At 35.8% G+C, this 19,970-nt stretch overlaps 1 protein-coding gene across 1 annotated transcript in view; it reads right to left on the bottom strand.

The window, feature by feature from the left end:
• NBEA (neurobeachin) overlaps window positions 1–19,970 on the bottom strand; it is a 166,210-nt gene that overhangs the window by 33,454 nt on the left and 112,786 nt on the right. Inside the window, exons 31-33 of the mRNA XM_087937881.1 lie at window positions 14,248–14,384; window positions 12,805–12,931; window positions 2,918–3,045 (exon numbers count right to left, since the gene is read on the bottom strand). Coding sequence (XP_087794007.1) covers window positions 2,918–3,045; window positions 12,805–12,931; window positions 14,248–14,384 — 392 coding nt within the window. The remainder of the gene's footprint in view (window positions 1–2,917; window positions 3,046–12,804; window positions 12,932–14,247; window positions 14,385–19,970) is intronic.

The raw sequence follows: 19,970 nt of genomic DNA, 5'->3' as shown, positions 1-19,970 counted from the left end.
ACCTGTAGCAAGTATTTACATTGTAATGCTTGTAGTCAAGAAAAGAGTAAGGTTACTCCAGCAAACAGACTAAATGGGTTTAAGACCAAAGAACCTTTTTAGAGGTTGTTTTTGCTGACATAATTGGTCCTAAGAAACCAAGTTTAGGAGGTGCCTGTTATATTTTGAATATTATGGACCATTACTCACGATATGGTTTCTGCTATCTTATGAAAAACAAAACAGAAACATTCCAACATTTCTTTAACTGGCTAAGGTTTGCTGAGAGAAAAATGAAAACTAAAGTAATTACTTTAGTTACTGATAATGGGACTGAGTTTGTAAACAAAATATTCCAAACAATGCTGAAATTGGCTGGTGTTGAGCATAAATGTTCTTCACCTTACAGTCCACAACATAACTCGTTTGTAGAACGAAGAGGGCAAACATTACCAGCCATGGCTCGCACTATATTTATTATCTGATTCAGGTTTACCTGAAACACTGTGGGGTGAGGCCATAATATGTAGCAACCATGTGTTAAACAATGTAGTTAACACAACAACTGGAGAATTGCCATTCACTCGTTGGCATGGCAGAAAACCAAATTTAAGTTACCTACACACATTTGGAGCTCCAGCTTGGGTGCATATTCCCTCACAAGTAAGACTGAAAGAGCAACATAGAGCTAAGAAATTATTTTTTGTGGGTTATGAGGCCAACCATAGATCATTTAGATTTTGGGATAAAGGCACAGCTCATGTTTATTGTAGTGCTAGTGCAAAATTTCTTGAGCACATTGGGTGGGATGAACTGGAACAGGAATCCAGCAATGATATTATTATTGACACCCAGATAGTCCCTAAAGATGAGATCAGTAAACAACAAATAGCCATTAAAGAGGAAGAACAGGAAGAAATAGAAGAACAGGAGCAGGTGGCACAGGAAAGTCCACCAGTAAGCCCTGTATTACTAAGATGTTCAACCTGAGTAACACGACCACTTGATAGATATCAGGCTAGTATTCTATGCCAAGTGAAACCCCAAGAAACCCCAAGACAAGTAATTATAGTGAACTAAAACTGTATCCTGCTAAGGATCAGGCTGCTTGGCAGAAAGCAATGGATAAGGAACTGGAATCATTAAAAAGACTGAAGGTATACGAAAATGTTAAGTTACCACCAGGTAACTTAACACTACATATAGACTTGAAAAGATTCTTATGTCTCAAAGATGTGGTCCCTCTAATAGCATTGATTTTGCAATAATGAATCATATTTTATGATCACATAATTAATTGTGTTCCAACATCTAATTCATAAGTATTATTTGGAGTCAAAATCATATATGCCATGCTTCTGAATGTTGGAAATGCTTTTGACTCCATCTGTATAGACCAGTGGTGGTGAACCATTGTGTGGAAATGACGTGCATGCTCATCGGGGTCACACTCCGGAAAAGTCAAACTTCCGGGTTCTAGCACTCATGCGTGCCCAACAATGAGCTGGCTGGCACATATGAGCAGGCTACTTTTTGGCACTGCCGCACACGCTAAGGACAGCTGATTGTCACACACACATGTGTGCCAGAAACCCCAAGACAAACAGGCAAGGCTGCATATGCCGGGCAACATGGCTTCACATGCCACTTTGGGCACGCTTGCCCTAGGTTTGCCATCACGGTTATAGACAAACACTGGGTTAGCCTCCTGTACACTGACATTGACATATGGACATTTTTGCTTATCAGCAGATTATATAACAATATATAGGTGTAATCTATATGGGGCATTTCCAACTATTCGTGAAAAAGAAAACTATAGCATTTTATGCCCTTCCTTTTCAATCTTTACAGCAACACCTTAACTAAAAAGTAGATAAAGTGTGTATCATAACCAGCAAGCTGATTTAAACATTCCACTGTTATTTATGCCAATGATATAGTCCTTCTATCTACAAACGTTGTTGGCTTTAGTGAACTTTGAGGATGCTAGCTCATGACTGTAGTGAAGAACATTTACAGATTCATTACAAAAAAGTAAAATAATATTTGCCCACAGACTGAAGTTCCATAAGTGAGACATCAACGGTTAATAACTTGAATACATCAAATGCCTAGGACATTGTACAATAGTCAATAGCTCAAGTAGCATGTATCACAAATGAAATGTGTATCATTTTAAAATAAAAACAAATTATTGCTTTTCTGTTTGGTCAAATCAGAGACCGAGTGACTTGCCCTTGGAAAACTTAGTCCATATCTTCTTTTTTAGAGATTATCTAAATCAGGGGTGCCAAACTACATTGTCATGGTGCCGTCACGTGACATATTGGGACTTTTTTCCCCTTCCATAAACCGGGTGTGGGCATGGCCCACGGGCCGGGAGTTTGACAGCCCTGATCTAAATGAAGAAGGGTATATACAAAATTAAGATTTGCTATGTTACTATTTGCAGTTCACTAAGGCATATAAAATATATTCTATATTTCATATATGAGTATCTCTTTCTCTATGGATCAAGAACAATTGAGAATGTTACCTATATACCATTATATTGCAAATTTGAAAAGAAACTCAATTGAAATATATTACTCAAATGCTATTGAAATTTCAGAACTATTTTATTTTTTTTATTTTACCAAGTTAAGGATGAGCATCTCAGTCACAATTGGGCAAAATTCCATTAAACAGCTTGCAGTGTCAGAGAGAACACAAGATCTATACAAACTGTTATTGTTTATTGTACAGATCAATTGTTACTGTTGACTGTGTGTGGTATATCAATATACTTTATTTTTTTGTATAAGAGTACATTAATTGTATGGAATTACATGTATATGTTTAATCTGTTTGTAAACACTTAATATGGTTAGCTTTTGACTGTAATAAAAAATAATTCAAAATGTAAAGAAATAACAAAATACTGAATATTTATTACCTTCTATTAGGAGCTCTTGCCCATGACTGCCCAACAAAGTGCGGGATAGGAATGGGGCAAAATCCACAAAGATTTCCCGAAGAAGAGGAGCCACTTTTTCCAAAGCTCTTTCAAGTTTCGTGGTTATGCTGTTGAAAGCAAAGCATGGTAAGTGAAGTAAACAAAGTTATCATAAAGCAACCCAAAGGTATTTAAAGTAGGCAGATAAAATAATTAGTAATAATAATCTAATAATTTAAACTAGGACAGTGTCAGAAAACTTTGTATCTAATGAATCAGTCAAAAACTAGTATACCCAGTTTTCACAGATGTCATAAGGGAAACATATCTCCTTCAAAAAATATATAATACGAAGGTGTAAAGTCTACTTTAAATTGATTTTGACTCTTGGTGATTTCATGGAGATAGGGTTTTTTGGCACATTCTGGGTTTTTCACTGCATAGTTCCTATTTAGTCCTTGGGTTAGAATGGCAATTGGGATTGGAATTTCTGTCACAAAGTGTGATGTTTTCTGACCACATCGCTTAGCAATGGCAATTCCAACAGTCCCAGTTGCTGTATTGACCCCAGGACTATGCAAGTCATTATGTGGGAAGATGCAGGAGTCCTAGGTAAGGAGTGAAGGGAAATACGTGGGGTGCTGCAAGGAGAGAGGAGTATATAGACAAACTATTGAGGGCTTGGTAGTGTTCTGACCTAGGCTTCCTCAGAAAGCACCAAGCAGACTCTTTGTCCAGGCAAAACCCCTTTTATGAAACGAAGGTGAATTTCTTGTATTCACATTTAGCCAAAGGCCTGGCAAACAGTCTTTCAAGGGTGTAATTAGGAGCACAGACCTTATCTAGCTTGGAGAGCTGCCAAGTAAATATTTTCAAATGCAGTGCTGACAGGGAAGGACTTTGCACAAAGTCTCTGAGATGCACAGAGAGATCTTCACACTGCTGCAATAAACGAATTGTTTCCTGCAAAAGCCCCCTCCCCTTTTGCTCCTCTTTTAATCCCTATGAGAGGGGCCATTCACCATCCACCTGTGGCTTTACTCCTACGTTGACCCTTAGTTCATAATTGTTCTTTTCTTTTGGCAGCTCTGCCCATGGGCAGGCTGGGAACTGGGTCCAGCTGCTCCTCCACCTCACTACTGTCCAACTCCGAAGGCAGCTGGTAACTGCCAGACTGCACTGGCCCCATCTCTGCCTCTGATGCAGAGCCCTCGTCCGAGCCTTCCTCAGCTCCAGGACTTGTCAATGCTCCTCCCCAATCTCTTCACTGTCTGACTCTGCTACCAGCTCCACTAGCCGCCGGCTACAACAGGTGGATGCTAGGGAGGGAGTGATAACAGGGGCTGTCGGTGAGTGTTAGAAAGTGTGAGTGAGTAGGCAGGGACTGCAAGCGGGCACTAAAGAATGCAGATATGCCAGGGATTGCTATGGGTGTGGGCTACAAAGTGCTTGAGACCTACAGCGTCAGCTCTTGTAGTGATTTTGTTTGTAGGAAGCTGCCAGAGAATTAAGCAAACGGCAATCACATGACACTAGGATGCTGCAGATATATGCAGCTGGTTACCAAGCACACAAATCACAATCACATGGCTGCAAGGGTGCTACAATGGCTGGAACTTTTAGGACCAGTCATAAGTGCTATTTGTTCAGTGACGTCGAAATGAATGGTTGCTGACTAAATGGCCATAAACTGAAGGCTACTTGTAACTCTGGGATTTCCTGTAGCCTCCCATTCAAGTATTAATGTTTGTCTGCCTTGACTACATTTGGAAATCTTCTAACTATCTACCTTTAAAACAAATTTATTTATAGCAGGTTACTACAGGATGGAAGCTGGTTAGTCTGTAATAATTACATACTTCTGAACCTATAGCAGATTAATAATGCAGTTTAATAATGCAGTTTATATTTTCATAGAACATTCGTTGTTACATATTATAATGACAGAAGCATTAATCAAAATTCAGCTAGGTTTAAAGTTGATATCAACACAGAGGGATACACATACCTGCCGTACAGTATTAGACATATCATGTGCTTATGTCTAAAATCTCCCCCCCCCCCCCAAAAAAAAAACCCTGGTAGAATAAGTTAGATTCAGAGTCAACTGTTCATGAACATGAGGGCTTTAGTGAATTAGCATCCAGTGGAGTATTCCCACTGGAGCAATGAAACAAGGCAACTACTATACTCATTTTTATTTCCATTTTCTTCTACTATATTGCTGTTGTAGAGTTATACAATCTGCAAATTTAGAGCAATCAACTACTGTATGTCTATGAAATTGTTCAGATCTGTTTAAATCAATGTAGAAACCTCGTTTAAACTTTCAAACAACTCTAGAAATTGTTGCATACAGTTTTAAATTAGTAGTGCCCACAAGTGTATTTTGATCTCTAAATGTCCTGTATCATATTATCTATACAAAATATTATTCTTAGCTTCCAAAAGGTATCAAGGAACTAAAGAAACTGATAAACTTAAAACATAGGGCACATCCTTAAGAACAGCATCAGAATAAATCATATTTGCTTACTTAAAAACTAATTTCACAGCTAATATAGCTTTTCTATAAAAGATCTGCCTAAACAAATTATTCCTGCTTGGGGGAAAAAGAGAGAATTTCAACACAGAGAATTTGGTTTTATTGGCCTGGAAAAGTTCCTTGTTATAGTGACTGTAAAGGCTCTTTCTCTCATGTGTATAAATGTATTTCTAATGAAGTACATAAATGTTTAACAACAATTATTATATTTCAAATCACCTGGCTCTAAAATATAACCCAAAGACTTTACTGCCCAAAATCTATGCTATAAATAGAAAATAGGGAGAGAAGCTATTCTGTTGTTGGAGTATGTGCTCCTTATAATTGAACCTAGTAAATAGTCTGATCACAGCTTTCTGAATGAGTTATAAACAAATTACAGTAGTCCAAATAATATGCATCTCTGATCAGACCATTATTAAGTACACAAGCCTTAGCTATGAAACAGTTTCCAGTACCTTTGTAATGTGGACAACTAGTTGCTGAATTCAATAGTTTGTCTAAATGGAGACTGTGGGCTACCAATTACAAGGTTACATTCTTATTACCTGGCTTTAGTTTCAACAGTCTAGTCTAAGTTTAAAGAACAGGGTTAAAATAAGGCTAGTTTTATTATGGGACTAAGGAATTGCTAGTATAGGACCTGTCAATTTAAATTGTTAAGGAAAGGACCTAGTCTGAGGATCTTCAGGTAAAGGGCACAACTGTGACACACATCCCTGAATCACAAGTTCTTTGTCCCTGGCAGTATTGGCAATGTGGCTGAGACTGTTGGTCTGGAACTTCCGTTGCAATCTGAAGCAGGGCAGTTGTATTGTCTTGCCTCTCCCCATTTCTGTTTTCCTCACTAAATTCTTAGGGCCAGTAGTATCACCATCTCCTTCCTCTCAGCACCCAAAAGAGAAGCCTTTGGCATCCAGATGTGGTCACATTTATCTCTTGTTTCCTATTCGTGTCACAAAATTTATCATGAGGATGCTGCCTGTTCCCATGCAATATACCTCTTTAAATCTTGAAATACTGTCAAAAGGTGCCCAGTTAGCTGTCCTTCATTCCCAGTCAGCTTAGCAAATTCACGTTGACCATTATGAAGGCTCAGAAAGCGATCTTGACTGATGATTATTTAAAATAAGTAACACTCAGTTCCTAAACAAGTAAGGCACTATGAGTAGCAGAAGGCTGGACTAGTAGAATGAATAAACTGTAGATTCTCAGTGTGTTGATCATTCCCACACAGCAATCTGAGTGACAAACTTTCAGCAATCACTGTGCTTCTACCATTTGTCCTTCTAAATATGGTGCCCATCATGCCCTATTGGATTTAGTTCAAAAAAAAAAAAACCCTACCATGTCCTCCTGCATGACCTACATTGGTTATCAGTGTGTTTCTAGTGCAATTCAAGGTGTTGGTGGTTACCTTTAAATCCCTACATGGCTTGGAACCAGGGATCACTTTTTCCAAGAATCTCTACCCAATCCAGGCTAAGCAGAATCAGCATGTTACAAATCCTGTCAGCCAAAGGGTATTGGCTGGTGTGGACCTGAAGGCAAACTTTTTCTGCAGCAGGCTCTAATTTATGGAACATTCTCCTGTCATAGTTCAGAATAGCCTCAAGGCCTATTAGCCTTTCGTAAGGATCTAAAAACCTGGGTATGCTCCCAAGCTGGGGGAGAGGGGCTGAATGTGTTAAGAGCCTGTTTCTTGCCTATATTGCTTACTGGCCAAATATCCTGTTGTTGTGTAGGTTGAATTGAATGTTTTTAATTTTTTTACAGGTTTTACTGCTTTTATTATTATTATTTAATTGTAACCTATTTTCTGAATTGTAAGACTCACAAATTTATTGACTGTACAAACAAAGGAATCAACAAATGCTTAGTTTAGAAATCATTCTATAAATCTGTTGGCATACACTTGTTCTGACCTAAACCTTGTTCCAAGGAAATAAGCACGAAACAGAGGTAACAGAAAAACCTTTTAATGATTCTTTACGAATTCCATTCCTTCATGGTTAAAAGGCTGTTTCAAACTAATTGTCTCTGATAAGAACAAGCCTTGCCAAGGTTGTGCAAGGCTGCCAAGAGCACTAGATAAAGTTACTAAGAAATATTTCAAACACAAAGAGTCTCCAAACACCAACCAAAATATTTTGAACGTCCACAAGACTTGAGTGCAAAAACTTATTTGCTTCCTGCAAAGAACTCCAGTTTCTCAGCTGGCTTTTATCTCTTAAGAGAGAGGCCATTACCTTGCAGCCTTACTCCCGAGTCGCTCATGCTGCTGCAGCTGTTCTTTCCTTCGAGTAGCCCTGTGTGCACGCACACTGGGCACAGGCTCCTCGGGGACCTCTTCATCACTGCTGCCAGCCTCCACAATCTCCAAAAGCAGCATTCCACTCCCTGATGGTCCTGGCCCCATCCCTTCATCACACGCAGGCCCCTCATCTGAGTCCTCGCTCTCTGAGACCTCAGCCATCCGTACCTGCTGCTGGCGAACCACAACAACTCTAGGCCTAATCACACACCTGCCTAACTAGGGGAGACTCTATGGGCCCAGAACTGATCAAGTGTGGTATAATGAATCTGGGCTTGTCTGGGCAGTAAGAAGCTGGGTCTGGGAGGTCAGAAAAAAAAATTCTATTTTGTTCCGGGAGCCCAGAGTTGAATTTCCTAAGGTACACATTTACCTATTCCAGCACTCACACAACCTGAGCCTCTCTAGACTAAGCTCCAGGATTTCTTTCTTGCTGTGCTTGACAAGCTAGTTGTCAGCTTGAGAAACCCTGACATATTAGATTACCAGTAGAAAAAAATTACATTGGTATAAATATATCAAAATATTTGGATTAAGCAAATTGTAATCCAAGAATGTTTATGATATAATTCATTAGTTATCTTTTTGATGCCTCAAGTCTCTGCTGTTTTCGTACAGATTTATATACATATCATACCCAGACACCAGTTTGAATTCTAAATAGTTAAAGCAATTAAAACCACTACTAACTAATAATACAGAGGTTTAAAACACAACTGGGGAAAGGGAAGGGATTATAGCACATTTGGCTTATTTCTTTCAATAGTAAATTATAGAATTAAATGAATTGTTAAATCATCTTTAATCCAAGCCATCTAGGTGGTAAAAGAGACATTCAAGTTGTCTCTCTACTGCATTTCCAAGGAAGCAGAGAAAACACTGATTTCTTATTTCCTCTTTTAAGGTCATTTTCTGTTGTTTAATCTCATCCAAAAGCCTTGTGATACTACAGTATGCAGCCATACAGGAGCACTGTTCCAAACTATTTACAAGCTGGATTTTGTTTAAAACAATTCAACCAACCATTTCTTTTCCCATTATTTTCCTCAATAAAATGCTATTCTCGAAAGCTAGAAAATATATTAGCAACTCAACAGAGAGAACAGAGAAAAACCTCCACTCTTTTTAATTATTAGAACTCTCCCTTTGCCTTTCAGGGAGATAGTTCCAATAATCAAAAGGTGATAATGATCAGTGTAATATAGGTCAAAAGCACATTTATAACACCGGCCATTACAAGTATTTGATTTTCTTCTTATGGCATTTATTTCCTAGTAATGCTCCCACAAAATCATTCTGTCATTTTAGCAAGTGCCACAAGGCAACCGTGAAGGAGAGTAGAAAGGATTATGCTGACTCCTGACATCCCACAGCAGATATTTTAAAAGGTTATGTATGTTCTTAATATAAATGTAACATTAAAAATTGAAGTTTTTCCCTAAAATTCTTCTTGTAGAGAAATGGTTTTCTACCCAGAGTATATTGCTCAACAGATTTAAATTATCTCTGGAGTCATGGAAAAAGCTTTTAGTAGTAGAAAGTTAGTATATATTTTTTTATTTTACTGTTTAAGCTATGTATAGCTGTTCTGTAGAAATTGCAAGAAAACAGAAGTCGTTTTATGAAAAATAATACTTCATATAAAATCCAGCTTCTGAAACACTGGCAACTACAAAGAAAATTCCAAGACTAAATTTTACACTGAATTCAATGGTCCTTTTTCAAAGCAGAAATATGCCATGCTGTGAATCATGGAAGATTCCATGTAAAGATTCCTTTTGTAATGTTAGTGTAAATATACACTGCTCAAAAAAATAAAGGGAACACTTAAACAACACAATATAACTCCAAGTCAATCACACTTCTGTGAAATCAAACTGTCCACTTAGGTAGCAACACTGATTGATGAACAATTTCACATGCTGTTGTGCAAATGGAATAGACAACAGGTGAAAAGCATAGGCAGTTAGCAAGACATCCCTAGTAAAGGAGTGGTTCTGCAGATGGTGACCACAGACCACTTCTCAGGTCCTATGCTTTCTGGATGATGGTTTGGTCACTTTTGAATGCTGGTAGTGCTTTCACTCTAGTGGTAGCATGAGACGGAGTCTACAACCCATACAAATGGCTCAGGTAATGCAGCTCATCCAGGATGGCACATCAATGTGAGCTGTGGCAAGAAGGTTTGCTGTGTCTGTCAGCGTAGTGTCCAGAGCATGGAGGTGCTGCTAGGAGACAAGTCAGTACATCAGGAGACGTGGAGGAGGCCGTAGGAGGGCAACAACCGAGCATCAGGACCGCTACCTCTGCCTTTGTGCAAGGAAGGACAGGAGGAGCACTGCCACAGCCCTGCAAAATGACCTCCTGCGGGCCACAAATGTGCATGTGGCTGCTCAAATGGTCAGAAACAGACTCCATGAGTGTGGTATGAGGGCCCGACGTCCACAGGTTGTGTGATTACAGCCCAACACTGTGCAGGACGTTTGGCATTTGCCAGAGAACACCAAGATTGGCAAATTTGCCACTGGCACTCTGCGCTCTTCACAGATGAACGCAGGTTCACACTGACCACATGTGACAGACGTGACAGGGTCTGGGGATGCCGTGGAGAACATTCTGCTGCCTGCAACATCCTCCAGCATGACCGGTTTGGCAGTGTGTCAGTAATGGTGTGGGGTGGCATTTCTTTAGGGGGCCACACAGCCCTCCATGTGCTCGTCAGAGGTAGCCTGACTGCCATTAGGTACCGAGATGAGATCCTCAGACCCCTTGTGAGACCATATGCTGGTGCGGTTGGCCCTGGGTTCCTCCTAATGCATGACAATGCTAGACCTCATGTGGCTGGAGTGTGTCAGCAGTTCCTGCAAGACGAAGGCATTGATGCTATGGACTGGCCTGCCCGTTCCCCAGACCTGAATCCAATTGTGCACATCTGGGACATCATGTCTCGCTCCATCCACCAACGCCATGTTGCACCACAGACTGTCCAGGAGTTGGGGGGTGCTTTAGACCAGGTGTGGGAAAAGATCCCTCAGGAGACCATCCGCCACCTTATCAGGAGCATGCCCAGGCATTGTAGGGAGGTCATACAGGCACGTGGAAGCCACACACACTACTGAGCCTCATTTTGGCTTGTTTTAAGGACATTACATCAAAGTTGGATCAGCCTGTAGTGTTTTTTTCCACTTTAATTTTGAGCGTAACTCCTAATCCAGACCTCCAATTTGATTTCCATTGATAATTTTTGTGGGATTTTGTTGTCAGCACATTCAACTATGTAATGAACAAAGTATTTAATAAGAATATTTAATTCATTCAGATCTAGGATGTCTTATTTTTGTGTCCCCTTTATTTTTTTTGAGCAGTGTAGTTATAAAATTCCAAAACAAAAGTTAGTAAAGGCACCTTATGAATAACTGAAAAACCTAGTCATGAAGATGAGGTATTAGAAGTTAGAAGTTGGAAGGAATGTTATGCCTTCTAATCCAACTTCCTGTTCAAGCAGATGATCTTATACTATTCCAAATGAAGGACTATATAATCTCTTCTTCAAAATTCCAGTGATGGAGTATCCACAACTTTTGGAGGCCTGTTTTAAAGGGCATCAAGAAACAATAAACTTGGATATGCAATCCACTCATACTCTTGGCAAAGCTGAAATTTAAATAAATAATAGCTGCCCTTTTACAACAACACTCAAAACAGCAAGAAACAAGCAAAGGTTTAATTTTAATATTATATCTTAGTGAAAAAAATGACAATCAACTTTCTCACTTTATCCAAATTAAGATGGAGAACAAATTCCATCTCTTTGCAATCTGGTTATAAAGATCTAAATATCTCAATATAGATACAATTTACTTCCTGAGAAAAAATCTCCATTATTTATGCACCAAATCCCACAATTAAAAGTAAAAATATGGTTATTGATCTTAGCTCAATCTCCTATAAATCAAGACATTATTCCTAATATTAAACAATTTTCTATGAAAATATTTATCCAGTCTATTTTAATGCAGAAAATCCCAGTACTCTTCTTCAATCCATATTTTTGTTATAATCTAACTTTTACCATCCTCCCATGTTCTGTTTCTGAAATATAGCCATAAAAACAACCAGAGGGGGAAATGTTTTCAGATTGTGAGAAAGCAAAACATAAATAAAAGCTATATCTTTTAAACTCATTTAAAATTAAAATTGGATCAATTTCTTTAATTTTAAAGAACTATCTAATGTATAATTAGTGATTCAGTGTTAAAAAAATTGCCAAACTGGAATCATCAAGAGAGAATTCATGGCCAGATTAGTTTGATGAACGCTTCCTTGGTACTGCAAAACGTAGTGTTTTTTCTTACTTCTATATCATTGTAACAATTAGGTTACTGCTACTGTAATTCAATCCATTTTTATAATTTTGAATTTATATTTCAGGAACTTAAAACTTGATTGTAAAAGGTTTTAGGTGGATAGTAATATTTGAAATTATTTTTCTTCAGGAAATGTGTGAATCTTATCTAAAATAAAATAAAATCTCTTCTAGAGTATGTTTTTTATTTAAAAAATTGCATTTATTTATTTTTTTACATATGTATAACCATTCATTTCAAAACTATGACTTGTAGGTGGCTTACAAACAATTAAAACAAATGTTTAAAAAAGAACAAAAAATAATAGAACAATTTTTAAAAGATAACATAAAAATATAAAAAAACTATGATTAAAAAATAGCTGAGGTAATCAGATTTAAAGACTAGCAGGGTATTCTTATATTTATATTTATATATTTACATGTTTTCTATATGAGAAAATACTGAAGCAAAAATAAGCTTATTAATATTATATTAATTATGGTTACATGGTTACATGTAACATGGATATAGTCCATGTTTGTACTTCAGTGTGTTCCCAAGGAAGTACATTTTATTTCAAAAACCTAGAGGTCTTAACAAAGATTTTTGTTGCTAGCAAGTTCTATGCCTTTCTTTTATATATATATATTTACCTCCAGATTAATACTATAAAGTATACCTCATGTTTTCAGCTGTATCCTCTGGCATTGGTGCAACAGTTTGAACAGCAGGGAGATTCTTACTAGTAGCACCATTCACAAAGCTAGATGATGACGATGATGATGAAGATCCTGAATCTACTGCACCTATTGACCAAAATAGAATATATTGTCTGAAAAGCAATGCAACAACTTCACAGTAATTCATAATGCATCTATTTTCTATGCATCATAACTCTGGAGTGCTATTAACTCGGTTACAAAGAGCTGGCAACTAATAATTAAAAACAAAATTAAATAAATTAAAATAATTTATTCAGTCAGAGGATACTCCAAAATTAAGTTAAAACCATTCATTCTTCTTTGTTAACTATACTCCAATATGCTATAGTACAGATATTTTTTTTCCAATACTCTCATGATTATGTATGAAAAGAACCCTGAGACCAAATTATTTAAATTATAGGAGAAAATCATCTAGAATTTCTTGTCCATATCTAATTTACAATCCAACTGTTTAAAAAGTGTTCTAACTATATTCACAAATATATTTCATAGAGATACAAACACATATATCCCTTCTGAACAAAATGTCAAACCCATTATGATGATTTAAACAAACAGTAATTATAAAAGTCTAAGACATTATCTTCTTAAAAATTACCACATGAAAACAGTAATAAGCAGTTCCAGTATTATCTAGTGTTAATAGAAATAAAAATGAACACGTGGAAATATCTGATCTCCATAAACCAATAAGCTGACATTTATAAGCTATAGTAAATTAGTCACTATTCTGAGTATATCTCATTAAAAATCCAAAGAAATATTATAAATGGCATGTTCTGAGAAACATGTTCCAAATTACTATAAGCAGACGTTGGCATATGTTAGTGGCGTATACAGTAAAAGAAATGAAAACAAAAATATTTTGTGATACCATTTACACTAATACAACCAGCATATAGAAAGCAATAAACTACAGCTATAATGAAATCTATGAGCAGTATCCTTGATGTTATCGTATTATTAAGCATTTGACCATGTTGTACAGGTTTTTTTTAAAGAATATGGTCATTTCAATAATAATTTCCACTAGGGAATTTTTCATAAAACATTTTAAATATTTCTTCCAAAATATTTTAAATTAATATCTAGTCAGGTGGACATTTCTATAAACTAATTTTTTAAATAAATACAAAAAATGAAGGACTGCTGAGGTACATTAGGGGCATTTTCACATAGCAGATTGAGCTTATAATGTTGATATCCTTCAATAATTCCAACCACTAACTGAATTGCTTGATTTAGAAGATAAACGTTCTGGAGATCTTTTCAATTTAACATTAGGAAGTGAGAATGCTTAAAGGTATTTACCAAAATGCAAAAAAATAAAAAAAAAGCTGAAAGAAGTCAAAATTCACAAAAATATCTAAAGATAATACCTGTTGTATTTATCATACTTTTTGGGGTAGCTCCTGTGGCAGCAAATATATTTGGCGTACTGCTTGGTGGTAGTCCACTTCCAGCTGTGGTAGTTCCAACTGTGGTGACTGCTAGACTTCCAGGGGGAGGTTTTTTCACTGGAACTACAACACTTCTACAGAGGGAAGAAAATCAATGCAAAATCAGGGGGAAAATGCTTTTCTTCTTTCCTATCCATACACTGGAAGAAGAAATCAATTTATTATTATCACAAATTTTAAAAAAACATACAAGGTATGTATAAAGTTGAAAAGGAAGAAAACAGGGACAAAAAATTAAATAAAAGGATATATGAGTTTAAGGTATAATTTAAAGCATTTAAAATATGAATATTAAAAGTATCCTCAGAAGATATTTATACAGAGAAAGATAATATGCGTACTATAAACAATATAAATATAGTGAATGAACAGCATTTTTAGTCATTTCTGAAATTAGTCACATTTCATCGTTTAACTCATATCCATTAAAATGATACAACGTTACTGATATTTTCAGGTAATATGACAATGTAACTTTAACTCTGAAATTATCTCAACAGTAATTTGATTTAGGGCTACCTGATTAGGACTGTAAAAAATCCAGATGACCACTAAAAGCCAGGAAAAAAAGAATGAAAAAGCTCTTAATGCTGTTATTTAGGAATAGTCCTTATTTTTGCATCTCCAATCTGGTAGCCTTTTTATGTTATTACTTCTGCTTATGGAATTGTTACTCATATATCTAAATATTACAATAATACATTTATATAAAATCAGTAAATCAAAATTATTCATTTCAGCAGTACCATAAGCATTATATCTTTATATAATATAGTATCTTTAATATCTTTAATATGAAGATACTATCTTCATAATATCTTTAATATGAACCTTATGCCTTATGTGTAGTAAATAGATACAGAAAGGTTTATCATGAGAAGTAATTACAGTATAATTTGATAGAGTAAGATTTAACAAAGATAAAATTCAGTAGATAACTTAAGCAAAGTACAGAACTAAATTGTTAAGCTAAAGGTTTTGTGGGCTAAAGGACTGAAAGGCAGAGTTTGAGACATGCAATTAATGAGAGAATTCCAGAAAGAATAGAGAAACATAAAAGAACACCCCATCAAATCCTGTTATAGGTGCATTATCGGGTGGGATAAGGAATCTCCCCAGGAAGAATAAGCAAGGATACCAGATAAGTATGCCAGGAGTATATACTCCTGGCAATATTTTCCAAGATATGAAACTCATCCTTCCAGGAAAATGCTGGAGGCAGATGATCACTTTAGAGATAACGGAGGGGACATATAGTACAAGGCAAAGGAAAAGTACTTCTGTTATTTTATTCCCCCAAAACTAAACTGATAGGCAAGATTAAGTATTGACTCTATAGTGCCTGGTGATAAGCCTCTTAATCAGATGGCACTAAAGATGGTTATAAGGAATAGCTGAGTACTAATGGGGTTTATTGATATAGCCAGCATATTAGCCTTCCAGATGTTTACTTGCTAATATTGCTATGAAAGAAAAGGAAATCCAACACTGTAAAAACACAATTATAGAAGGAACATGGAATATAAGAAACATAAACATGGGAAACCTCCAGGTAGAGAAAAATGAAGTGACTATACACTGGCATCCTGGGAATAATCAAATTGAAATGAAAAAATAAATAAATAATGAACAGTATTGCTTGAAAGCTCAGACCAAAGATGCTACTTGGGTATGAAGTAGTCAATGACTGAATAATATCAATTTAATTTAATGGACAACTGCTTAATATCATGTTTATCCAATTTTGTGCTCTAACCACTCATGTAGAAGAAGACAAGATTAATGAGTTTTATGATCAAGTGCAGTCTGAAATCAAGAGAAAAGCTAGCAAGATATGTTGCTTTTGATTGGAGATTAGAAAGCTGAAGTTGGAAACAATAAGAAAACCTAGTTGTACTATATGATCTAGGAAATGGAGGAAAAGCAGGTGGAAGACTTAACAGTTTTTGCCTATTCAATGATTTTTTTCATTGCTAACACATTCTTCAAACAAACAAAATGGTGCCTATTATACACCGACATATCCCAATGGAGCACAAAGAAATAAAATTATATTATTGGTATCATGAAGTAAAAAGGTACAGTTAACAGCAAAGAGAAGGTCAATGGCTGATAGTAGAAAAATACCGTGAATGGGTCCCACACAAATAGTAACTGAAACTAAAGCAGAATAACATGTCATTTAACTAGAATATCCCCAATGCTTGTAAATTTAAAATAATGTTAGTAGCATGAAATTTACAGAATATCAAGCTCTGGTTTAAAATGGGAGTGCACATTTCAATCAACAAATATCAAATTATAGAACTTAAATACTAAAACAAAAAACAATAAACAAAAAGCAAAAAATCTGTCCTAACATTTATTTCATCTAAAAGCTAGTATATTCACCATGGACAACTTCTGAATCTTTTCTTCTGCTAAAATACCCTAGAGTTTGAGATTTGAGGCAACAGTTACATAAAAGAAACCCCAGGTCAATCTTTTTTCTGATTGTTTCTTTGGACAGAGTAAACGACCAATCTATTTTACTAAATTCAGGAGAGTTTTAAAAGGTGGTTAGGAGCAGGGAGAAAGGATAATTTTAAAAACAAAATTTGGCGTCTATGCTTTTATTTTGTGAATTTAGCTTGCTTTTACATATTGCAGTTCTACTTTTTTTAGGACAGCTAATATTAAACAATTTACTAGAATTCTTGCTTTTTAATAAAGATTTTAAATCTCACAGGGTTTTATAGTCAACCTATTAATGTACTAAAGATACATTTGTAAATAAGAATTGCTTTAAATAAATGAAAATATTTAATCTATAAATGTCTTTGCATGTATTTCCATACACAGCGAAATATCTGACACATAAAAAGTATAAATGAAAACGTGTCACTTTCACTCTAAAATTATCATAGCCACTAGCAAATAATCAGTTGCTTGTGCTGTTGTAAATGCCACTACCTATTTTTTTTCCACGTGATATTGGAATCATAACTTTGAGTCAAGAATCTAGGGACAAAGAAATCTGTTTATATAGTTTTTGATATAATTACAGCTACACCTTAGGACAGATGAGACAGAAGGCAGGGATATATTGAAACTGATTGAAAAATGCAGTTGTCCAGAAGCACTTGTGGGGAAGAGGTCTCTGAAAAGCTGCTCAAAGCTTCAGAGTTTGAAGTGAAATTTTTGATGTTGTCACTCTCAATCTATTGAAAAGCTGACGGACAATCAAACCCGTCTGGCTAGCTGGCAGCTCATTTTGCTGGCAGGTGGCAAACAATTAGACACACCAATTTGTGCCTCCTGATGACATTAAAGCATGAAACTAAGTTGTATGCAGGGCCTAGTGATTTGTGTGAAAGCATTTCAAAAATAATACTCTTTGCCGTGGCAACTCATTTCAGACTGCCACCTTCCATTATGGCTTTGAGTAGTGAAGACGACAGACTTGAGTTACGTGCAGTGCAAGGGCACTTCTGTTCAATCCGTCATCAGCGCCCCCCGAGACCTCAATCCCTCCTTTCATCAATATCACCTCATCATTTACATTCGATAGTACTTGAACTGCTGAATACATTAACAGAGAAGATCTATTTCATGAGTATAATATATATACACTATATATATTAAACACTATATATAGATATATACATTTCATTTGAAATTCTGTGTTTTAAAAATAATTTTAATATGTTTTAGAAAACAGTTTTTGTAGAATTATATCACTCAGTCTTTGTTTTATTTGTAATGAATAAATACATAATAAGTATTTACTTTCTATGTGAACCTGGGCATTTAAATGTTTTTTAAATGGATTTTAAGATTCCCCAGAAAATCTTGAATAATCTTTGGCTACTTTAGAAAATCTTATAAAAACATTTATGAAAAATGGCATCCACTAGAATAGATATTTATAAAAAGTAGAACCCTACAAATATTTATCTTTTAAAATGGTAATAGAAATATTTTGAATAAATATGGCAATAGTACAAAGAATTGCACAAGCATACCCTGACAGTCAGTTACAGGTTGAATTAATAGTTATGCAAAATACAATTTTTATTCTATTCAACTATTAAGAAAATAATATATATTATAATCTTGGACCAATTCAGATTTATAATTCTTGTCATGTCGCATTCTAAGAAAGTACTGCAGCAAGCCTTTGACTTGCAACTACTGTATCTGCACCTAAATATCTGGATTAAATGGCAGTAAAGTTAAGATTTCATATCTCTTTGCTATCATCAAGTGACTATCCAGTTTTTGAAACCCATATATGGTAGTGCTTATACTATGTCTGTTTTCTCCTTTGTATTTCAGGAAGGGATTTAAACAATCTGTCTCCTGTCACAAATAAACTACAGTTTCCTGTTACATAAAAACTGACATATTATGTTTATTTTACAGTTTATTGTACAGTATTTAGCACCAAAGTTTGATCTTGATTTGTTGAAGTTCTGATGTCTTCTTGTTTGCAAAGCCATACAAAAAAGGCTCAGCATTGCTTATTCTCATAATAGTAATATATTATAGCTTTAAATTGATTATGTTATACAACTAAAATTGAAAACGAAAGATTTGCAAATATATTTAAAACAAACATTTTCTAAGAGCATTGATACTTAACAGATTTTTAAAAGATGTTTCTGTCTTTTTATATTTAAATAGCCTATACCTACCCTGTTTCTCCAACAATATGGCCTCCCCCAATAGGAAGTCCCACCATGTTTTATAGGCATGAAATGAAATTAAGCCCCTCCCCCCAAATTAAGGCCTATATTAAAACATGTGAAATGGGGGGGAATGGTGGGGGGGCTTGCAGTTAGGAAGTACTTTTGTTGCACACCCGGATATGGTGCTGCCTGCGTTGACCCCAATATGAAGTGCCCCACCAGCGAGGTCAACATCCAAGCCATCGCTGCCCGTCCGCCCGAAGATGCAAGGGGGGGAATTAAGTCTCCCCCGAAAAGACGGCCTAGCCATTTATTCGGGGCTCAAAAAAAAATAAGACCCGGCCTTATCATATGGGAAACACAGTACTAATTACAACCTTTTCTAATGTTTGAAGTATTACTACATGAGTTTAGAAACAAATATAAGTCCAAACATATGTTAAAACTGAATTTTAAAAAAGGAAAGATTGCACAATTTGCTGAAATTATTCCCAAGGTTTTTATCCCAGAAGTATCTTCCTACCTACTGTAGTCTTATAAACCTATGCACCTGTAAGGTACAAAAACAAACAAACAGAAAACACTCATAATATGCACAAAAATACATTTAGAAGCACATATCCCACAAACAAAAGCATATAACCCACAAAAAGCTATCTCTCCTACACTATAACAGTAGTGAAACACAAATTAGAATAACAAAATTGGAGGATCCTTTTAAAACTACCTTTAACCCCTTGATTAATCCAAGTTAAAGCATTCCTAATTGATGATTCCAGGTGCTAATTCAACACATTAAGTAAAGGCAAGCCCATCACTTCTCTAATTAGTTCCTGTCAAACTGTTTCTGTTATTTCCTTACTGTTAGGAAACATTCAATTAGAATACGTCTTCTTGATCAGAATCTGTAACAACCTCCTTGAAACTTGTGTTTGTATGAGGAGTTATTGAAGAGCAATTTTGAATGCGTTGATCAAGTCAACTGAAACC

The sequence above is a fragment of the Pseudonaja textilis genome, chromosome 7 (genome assembly GCF_049901715.1).
Source record: "Pseudonaja textilis isolate UNSWEBS1 chromosome 7, rPseTex1.2, whole genome shotgun sequence".
Lineage (NCBI taxonomy): Eukaryota > Metazoa > Chordata > Lepidosauria > Squamata > Elapidae > Pseudonaja > Pseudonaja textilis.
This window is presented reverse-complemented; position numbering and strand designations above follow the sequence as displayed.